At 39.3% G+C, this 9,722-nt stretch overlaps 1 protein-coding gene across 1 annotated transcript; it reads right to left on the bottom strand.

Moving 5' to 3' along the window:
• Nucleotides 1-2,757: 2,757 nt before the first annotated feature.
• Nucleotides 2,758-9,492, bottom strand: LOC122256182 (uncharacterized). The gene is made up of 7 exons (XM_086555463.1): nt 9,291-9,492; nt 7,855-7,901; nt 7,167-7,405; nt 6,814-7,134; nt 5,536-6,159; nt 4,259-4,323; nt 2,758-3,092 (listed from the first exon to the last, which is right to left on the bottom strand). The coding sequence occupies exons 1-7, from the start codon at nt 9,332-9,334 to the stop codon at nt 2,966-2,968; spliced, it is 1,467 nt and encodes a 488-aa protein (XP_086411589.1). The 5' UTR covers nt 9,335-9,492; the 3' UTR covers nt 2,758-2,965.
• Between the last annotated feature and the right edge of the window lie 230 nt (nt 9,493-9,722).

The raw sequence follows: 9,722 nt of genomic DNA, 5'->3' as shown, positions 1-9,722 counted from the left end.
CACACACACACACACACACACACACACACACACACACACACACACACACACACACATACATTATATATATATATATATATATATATAGCTACACAGCGGGTCTTTGTCTCTGTGCGAAACATGTGTCAACAGGAAACTTGTGGAGAGGAACGGAGGAACAAAGTCAGGACAGACCAGTTTGGTGCGGCCCCTGGGAGTGCGTGTGCCCTTGTGACTGGTACTAATTGTGTTGCTATTATAGCTGTATTGTGCGTGTGATGTGCTGTTTCACCCCTGTATAGTGCCTCTATAGAAAAGTGTACGCGTAAAGAACTAGTGTAAATAATGGATAGAGGTTTTAGAGTGTGTTTACTTGTGCTGTACGTGGCGTTTATCGTGGTGTTCGGGACGCTGTGGTGTCGGTGTCTTGGGAGCTGTTCGTGTTCAGACTTGTGGTTAGCAGCCGTCTGTAGCCTGCCTGTGGTTGGTCGAGAGATAGGTGGGGTTGACGGCGTAACATATATATATATATATTTAACCTTATTATATAGTATGATATATATATATATATTACAAAAAAAAAAATATATATATAATGATTTAAACTAGCTTGATGATTCAATCTCACTTATCAAAAGCTACCGGATAAACTTTAGCTTTGAGTTTTCATTGTAATTTATTCTCTTTTTTTCATTTGTCCTATTAAACCGCATTATCGACATAGTACAACACTAGCCTATCGCATATATAGACAGCAGTAGCCAGTATATTATATCCTTCGTTATTTAACAAATGAAAGTAAAATACGCCTGAAATACAAACGTCTTTCCACATTACTGATACTTTTAAAAGTTGGGTTTTTATTTGATTAGTTTTGGTTAGACTGAAGAAAAACGACGTTTTCTGAGGAGTTATAGAAAACTTTGGTACTTTTTAGCTATAACTAAGATAAGTTGGACTAACACTTATAACTAAATCATTAGCGACATGAAGCGGTGTGTTTAGATGTAAGTACTATCTCCTCCTCTAAAGGAGATTTCGTTAAAAAAAAATGCATTTATCACTCCTTGTTCTAGAAGTTTAAAGTATCTAAGGTCACTCAAAAGTTAATTATACAGACCAGGCGAAAGGTCACAGATTTAAGTGACTCCTCAGCACTAGTCATATATATACTGTTTATGCCTTTTAGTTTCTCCCTACCAGCAAGGGGTTACGCCCCCCACCTTTTAGTTTCTCCCCCTGATTCTTCATTTTAGGTAGCTAGCTGCCATCTTAGTTCTTCTCCTGCTCATCTTCTTTCGAGAATCCAGATTCTCCACTTTATCTCTGTAATGTATTGGTATATAATTATACTGCGACGTCTTCGCAAATTTCTCTGAACTAAAGTGAACTGATAATTACACATTAAAGCAATATCACAGTTTAGTTTAGTTCAGTGATTTTTGCAACGATCAAGTTTCGTCTGGGTTAACTGCAGTCGGAGTTTAACTGAGTGCTCGACTTGGCAAAATTTGGTACCGAACTAAACTGTGATATTGCTTAAATGCAAAATTCGAATGATTTTATAAGATTGGAATGCGTTAACTAAGTCCCTTATTTTGTGGTGGTATTCATTCACATTCGCGCTTATTCTACAAATAGTAATTCAGATATAACATGTAGCCTGAACAATTAAGAACCTCTTGTCTTGTGCACCACTTTAGTAGACAATATAAAGTTACTTAAAAGCCACCTATAATTAGTGTTATTGAACCAAACTTATTGAATTAACTTTGAAAACTGTTATATTAAGGTATAGAATTACGAATGGCTCTAAAATACAAATACTATTACTGTCCAGCTGTACAACAGTATTAGTGTACATTCTTTATGAGCTGTGAGGGATCTTCCCCAGATTAGATTTTTACTTTTATTCAAATAACCTTTTTAAGTATTCTACAGTTCTTCCTAATCAATTCAGAAAAACTTGAATTAGTATATAAATATAAATTATCATTAAATATTTGGCATGGATTAGCAATATCTGGACTATGGTTTACAATTACCTACAAAGTTGTTATTATAGATCTATTTAAGTAATAACTGTCACCTCACAAGAATCTGTTCTTTTTATTTTATCCTGATTGTTATTTCTTGTTCCTTTGACATAGCATTTCACAAATAAAGACCATAAATTGACAACCCAGCTCCAGCGGTTTTTACCTTGAGAAATGCACAATTTAAAAATCTGGCTATCCAAAAAAAGGAAAATTCCAGAAAAGTTTTTTGTTACTCAAGTGATGTACATGCATGAAAATTTCAATAAATAACTCTAGATATATTGCAGCATTCTTTAAGTAACTGTTACTTTAGACTAGAACAAATACTATATATTACAGTTATTGGGTTAATAATTATTGATTATGCCAATTTAAATCCCTACTGTCCGCCTATCAAATCATATAATTTCACAAACCAATTGGAATCACACTGCATTCTCCATAATCTATCTAGTGTCATACTTAGAACTTATGATGGAAAGCTTTTCACTATGAAAATAAAAGTAACATCTGAATCATTTAATTATATAACTTTTAGCTCCTGCTTTCAAAGGTTTGTCATTATTTACAGCATATATATATTATATATATATATATATATATATATATATATATATATATATATATCTATATTGATTAATATTATATTATATATTTTTTTTTTTTTTTTTTATTTTATTTTTTTATTTAATTTTTTTTCCTAATTGTATAAAGGATTTATGGGTAATTAACTTTGGGATTTTAAATATGGTATATTTACACAAATCTGCAGATACATTCTACTTCCTATATAGAAAGTAATAACAGTTATATATTGTGTTTATATAAAAAGATCAAAACTATATTTACACTATAAAAGTCATAATTTTCACAATAAAACAAATACAGAGAGTTTGATATGTATATACGAAAGAGCATTTATCCACGAATTATAAATTACTACTGATTTACTTGGCAGACATATTTGGGTGTAAAGGTTTGAAATTCGCCCTCCTGGAGAGTCCGAGTCGCAAACCAATAGGTCTTCCTGAAGTGGGTGAATTCCCCGAAGATTCTTGGGCACTGGCTCCGCCTCTTTGATAGACTTCTTGGGCACTGGCTCTGCCTCTTTGATAGACTTCTTGGGCACTGGCTCTGCCTCTTTGATAGACTTCTTGGGTACTGGTTCCGCCTCTTTGATAGACTTCTTGGGCACTGGCTCTGCCTCTTTGATAGACTTCTTGGGTACTGGTTCCGCCTCTTTGATAGACTTCTTGGGCACTGGCTCTGCCTCTTTGATAGACTTCTTGGGCACTGGCTCCGCCTCTTTGATAGACTTCTTGGGCACTGGCTCTGCCTCTTTGATAGACTTCTTGGGTACTGGCTCTGCCTCTTTGATAGACTTCTTGGGTACTGGCTCCGCCTCTTTGATAGACTTCTTGGGCACTGGCTCCGCCTCTTTGATAGACTTCTTGGGCACTGGCTCCGCCTCTTTGATAGACTTCTTGGGCACTGGCTCCGCCTCTTTGATAGACTTCTTGGGCACTGGCTCTGCCTCTTTGATAGACTTCTTGGGCACTGGCTCTGCCTCTTTGATAGACTTCTTGGGTACTGGTTCCGCCTCTTTGATAGACTTCTTGGGCACTGGCTCTGCCTCTTTGATAGACTTCTTGGGTACTGGTTCCGCCTCTTTGATAGACTTCTTGGGCACTGGCTCCTCCTCTTTGATAGACTTCTTGGGCACTGGCTCTGCCTCTTTGATAGACTTCTTGGGCACTGGCTCCGCCTCTTTGATAGACTTCTTGGGCACTGGCTCCGCCTCTTTGATAGACTTCTTGGGCACTGGCTCTGCCTCTTTGATAGACTTCTTGGGCACTGGCTCCGCCTCTTTGATAGACTTCTTGGGCACTGGCTCCGCCTCTTTGATAGACTTCTTGGGCACTGGCTCCGCCTCTTTGATAGACTTCTTGGGCACTGGCTCTGCCTCTTTGATAGACTTCTTGGGCACTGGCTCCTCCTCTTTGATAGACTTCTTGGGTACTGGTTCCGCCTCTTTGATAGACTTCTTGGGCACTGGCTCTGCCTCTTTGATAGACTTCTTGGGTACTGGTTCCGCCTCTTTGATAGACTTCTTGGGCACTGGCTCCTCCTCTTTGATAGACTTCTTGGGCACTGGCTCTGCCTCTTTGATAGACTTCTTGGGCACTGGCTCCGCCTCTTTGATAGACTTCTTGGGCACTGGCTCCGCCTCTTTGATAGACTTCTTGGGCATTGGCTCCTCCTCTTTGTATGACCTCTTAGGAACTGGCTCCGCCTCTTTGATAGACTTCTTGGGCACTGGCTCTGCCTCTTTGATAGACTTCTTGGGTACTGGTTCCGCCTCTTTGATAGACTTCTTGGGCACTGGCTCTGCCTCTTTGATAGACTTCTTGGGTACTGGTTCCGCCTCTTTGATAGACTTCTTGGGCACTGGCTCTGCCTCTTTGATAGACTTCTTGGGTACTGGTTCCGCCTCTTTGATAGACTTCTTGGGCACTGGCTCTGCCTCTTTGATAGACTTCTTGGGTACTGGTTCCGCCTCTTTGATAGACTTCTTGGGCACTGGCTCCTCCTCTTTGATAGACTTCTTGGGCACTGGCTCTGCCTCTTTGATAGACTTCTTGGGCACTGGCTCCGCCTCTTTGATAGACTTCTTGGGCACTGGCTCTGCCTCTTTGATAGACTTCTTGGGCACTGGCTCCGCCTCTTTGATAGACTTCTTGGGCACTGGCTCCGCCTCTTTGATAGACTTCTTGGGCACTGGCTCCGCCTCTTTGATAGACTTCTTGGGCACTGGCTCCGCCTCTTTGATAGACTTCTTGGGCACTGGCTCCGCCTCTTTGATAGACTTCTTGGGCACTGGCTCCGCCTCTTTGATAGACTTCTTGGGCACTGGCTCTGCCTCTTTGATAGACTTCTTGGGCACTGGCTCCGCCTCTTTGATAGACTTCTTGGGCACTGGCTCCGCCTCTTTGATAGACTTCTTGGGCACTGGCTCCGCCTCTTTGATAGACTTCTTGGGCACTGGCTCTGCCTCTTTGATAGACTTCTTGGGTACTGGCTCCGCCTCTTTGATAGACTTCTTGGGCACTGGCTCTGCCTCTTTGATAGACTTCTTGGGTACTGGCTCCGCCTCTTTGATAGACTTCTTGGGCACTGGCTCCGCCTCTTTGATAGACTTCTTGGGCACTGGCTCTGCCTCTTTGATAGACTTCTTGGGTACTGGTTCCGCCTCTTTGATAGACTTCTTGGGCACTGGCTCTGCCTCTTTGATAGACTTCTTGGGTACTGGTTCCGCCTCTTTGATAGACTTCTTGGGCACTGGCTCCGCCTCTTTGATAGACTTCTTGGGCACTGGCTCTGCCTCTTTGATAGACTTCTTGGGTACTGGTTCCGCCTCTTTGATAGACTTCTTGGGCACTGGCTCTGCCTCTTTGATAGACTTCTTGGGTACTGGTTCCGCCTCTTTGATAGACTTCTTGGGCACTGGCTCCTCCGCCTCTTTGATAGACTTCTTGGGCACTGGCTCTGCCTCTTTGATAGATTTCTTGGGCACTGGCTCCGCCTCTATGATAGACTTCTTTGGCACTGGCTCCTCCCCTTTGTGGGATTTCATAGGCACTGGCTCCTCCCCTTTGTGGAATTTTGTAGGCACTGGCTCCTCCCCTTTGTGGGATTTTGTAGGCACTGGCTCCTCGACTTTGTGGGACTTCTTAGGTACTGGCTCCTCCTCTTTGACAGACTTCGTAGGCACTGGCGCTGCCTCACTGAAGGACTTTGAATCCTCTGGTGTTCCTGCTTCCTTCTCTTCCTTGGCTTCTTTATCCTGTTTTAATTTGTCACCAATGCCAGATGATTCCCCCCCATCCTCAGTAACTTCAACAACTTCGTTCTTGTTGTCAATATTGGTGTCCTCTTCATTTGGAGGAATGTGGTTCTCTTTGGAGGCCTCCATGGTGGCTGATATGGAACCGTGGTCAGACGATGTAGTTTCACTCTTACTTTCACTCTCTGTGGTTTTGCTGTCCTCTTGGCATTTATCTTTTGATTGGGATTTATCATCCGATGGAGGACTCCCTACGGTTTCTATTTTTGAGATTGCAAGTGCAGCTTCCAATTCCCTCTGCAATGAAAGAATTCTTTCTTTATTCAAATGTAAGATATAACTACTATTCATATGTCATGACTTTGTAGCTGGTCTATGGTTGCATGTTTGTAGCTATGAAGATAAAAAAACATACATACAGATTCACATATACATAAACTTGGTACATTTTGAATATCCAGTAAATATTCAACCTTAGAAAGTAGAATCTCCTAAAATGGGTTCTCATCATGGAAAACGGATAGTGGGTATATTTACCCATGCTTTAGTGACAGTGTGGATAAAGTCATTTACATCTACATCTATCACTTTATCTATTTGTTGAATGAGAAGGGCAAGAGGAGCACAATGAGGTTTTAGCATTAGGGGATAGGGGGAGGTCTGGGGTAAAAATGTATAGAACCTAAAGCTATACAGCCTATATGTATATCAGGGAAAGATGATATATATAATTACTGCTATAATTCTATTTACACATTGTCTATTTTGGTGATTTCAGCAACTCATGGATACAGGAGCAATCTATGTTTTACAATTAAAGTTTTGATAACTAAAAACATGGGGCAGGAGATAGGGAGGTGGGAATTCTGCAGTAGGGTTCAGCTGCCCCTACCTGCCCCCTGTAGATCTGCCACCGACTCTAATATATTTGTCTCGCTGACATGCACATACCTGGAACATTTTTTCCTCCAAAGTCAATCTGGGTTTCGAGTCTGATCTTCGTGGAGTGTTCTGAGTCGATGTCATGGCAACAATGTTTTTGTCTGGAGCACCATCAGGCGACCGATCTTTCTTGTCATTACTGTCTTTCCTAGTACTCTTGTCGCAGTCTTTCTCTTCCTTTCTCTTCTTGTCTCCTTCATCCTGGGAATTTCGCTTCTCTCTGCTGCTTCCCTCCTCGGATTCTTTTCTCCTCTCTTTGTCACGGTGTTTGTCCTTACTCTCATCCTTTCCTTGATCTCCTCTGTCCGTGCCGTGTCTTTTCCCTTGCTCCTTAGCGCGAGTGGCTTCGGCGAGGGTGGCGCGCGCGGGTCCTTGCTGCTTTCGTGCTTGTCTCTGTTCTTGTCCCTTTCCCTGCTCCTATCCCTGTGTTTATCCTTTTTCTTGTCCTTCCTCTCTTTGTGTCTCCTGTCTCTCTCCTCTCGGCTCTCTCTCTTCTCCTTTTTACTGCTCTCTCTCTTCTTTTCCTTCTGGGAGTCGTCATTCGTTTCTGTGTCATTCTTGCTCTTCTTAGCTGGAGGTGTGAAGTCTGCAAAATCATCATCTGCAGAAAAGAAGCAAATCTGATGTAAAACTATACCATTTGACATTGAATAAGTATTTAAAGCAGTCAGAAACTACAGATACAAACAAAAGATAATATGTGTGCAAGTACAAATTCAACTGCAAGTGTGAGTCATTAGATCTATTGATATTTAAATCTACTCAATTTCTTATACAGAGTTAGTATGATGTTATTATTTGTGAAGTATCTTGCAGTGACTATAAAAATAATGCTTCACCTATCCACTACCTATTCTTTACCTGGATAATTACCTAAGCAAAATGAATTATGTTCAAATTTGCAGCATACATCATTAAAAATTTAATAAACAACCTATGATGTATAATATTTAATATGCAACTAATACTGTATAATGCACAATATACAAGGGGAAGTAGAGGATTCAGTTCATGAATAAATAGAAAATTAATTTTGTATTTTGAACTTACCCATACCGTCGTCTAGGTCCATTTGATAGGAGACTGGTTTCCTTATCCTAGAGAAACAAATAAAATAAGTTACTGGGGGGTAAATGTAGGGTCTATCAGCTGCATGCAAGTCCATTATGAATTGCATCTCATATAGATTATAATCATTAGCTTGAAAATCAGAAATTTAACAAAATGAAAAGAAACGACTTGACTTCTCGAAACACAAGCATGCAGTAAGGAAAATGTTAAACAACTATTTGGAATTATATTAGAGTCGTGTATGTAACCAGATCGGTAGCTTTGTATTTTGCAGAAAAATAAATTGTGTACCACAAAATAATCAGATGCATAGATATATAAGAGTGAGAAGGTACAAAGACGTCAGACTAACCAAGAACCGACACACAAATAAAATGAAGAAACATTGCAATTATCACATTGATTTTGTTAGAAATAACTATAAAAAAATCTAGATCTTAGAGGTATGTTATACATAAACAGTTATATACATTTTATTAAGATTGACATCAACTATTCAGAGTAAATATATACAAGACACCCATATATCACAGGCATCCTCCTTGCTGCTCTGCACCCTAGAAAAGGCCAACAAACCTCACACCACATATTTTCTCATAGACCTCTACCAATTATACTTAAGAACAAGCCTACATCGCCAGAAAGCGTGTGGTGGAAGTTTGTTGATTGGTAACAGACCAGAAAGCATTGACACTATGATGGGCTTCAAATTGTAAGCCTCACATCACAGATAAGAGTAAAAGCTTTGGTTTTATTTGACCAGAATACAAGAAAAATACAGAAAAACAAATCTTAAAAGCCATAACCAACCATTCCCCAGCATCCATATTAGTGGCCAGTGACGACAGTTTATTCCGAACCGACTACTAATTTAAGTGAATAAGACACAAACCTACAAGTCAATGCAAACAAATTATCTCCTTTTTTTTCTTAGCATTCTAGTACTTCTTTAAGAGAGAGGATAATACGAAAGTAAAAACAAAACAAAAAAGCCACATTTTAGCATGTTCTTCCCCTCCGAACCATGCATATTAGACTCTCAATTTAATTATTTATTATGAAATAGTTTTTATAGAAATTATTACTTAGAATCTGTTCATACTTTGATTTTTTTTTTAGAATGGATATTGCAAGAAATGAAATTTATATATAGTGTGGAGACATGACTGGTGAAATATGTATAATTCCCAAGCACATTTTAATAGAAAAAAAATATATATAATACTTTTGATTACGTAATTAAGTCATTAATACGAGTTTATACCTAAGCATGTTATATTGTTAAGACCTAATAATTTAGAAAGACTATATGTTAGTAGGTTTCCCATGCACCATTTTAAAGCCCTTTATATATGCCTCAAGAACTAAAAAACCTCAAATTAAACCAAATTAGTATAAAGTTAATGAGGAATTACCTAAGCACGAGAGGAGCTAACCTTTTGCCCTCGACTGAAGCCATTTCCCTCTTAGAACACTTAAATAACGGCTTGGAAATGAGAGAAGAAACGTTTATCTTCTTTTCTGGACTCGGAGGTTAATCGTTTGTCTTCTAATTTCTCTGTTTTTATCGTATTTTTCTCGATTTCTTGTCGTTTGGCTTCTCGTCTGTGGATGTTTTTGGCGCCATTCAAATGAGAGTTGGTTTTGTTTTTGTTTTTGTTTTTTTCCGTTGATAAATTCTGTTTCTTGTTTTGGGTTATTTTGTTTAGTATTTCTTGTCTTGTTTGGTGTTTTTTGTCTATCTTTTGCTTATAGTGGAATTAATTAGGTGGTAATAGATTCTTTCCTTTTTTTTCTCTTTTTTTTTCTTCATGTTTGATTGTTTACTATTGATACTATACTATTTT

Source organism: Penaeus japonicus, unplaced genomic scaffold, assembly GCF_977035675.1.
Source record: "Penaeus japonicus unplaced genomic scaffold, GWHDUDI00000001_assembly GWHDUDI00000031, whole genome shotgun sequence".
In the NCBI taxonomy this organism is placed as follows: Eukaryota; Metazoa; Arthropoda; class Malacostraca; order Decapoda; family Penaeidae; genus Penaeus; species Penaeus japonicus.
The sequence above is the reverse complement of the archived record's forward strand: the minus strand, read 5'-3'. Positions and strand labels throughout refer to the sequence as shown.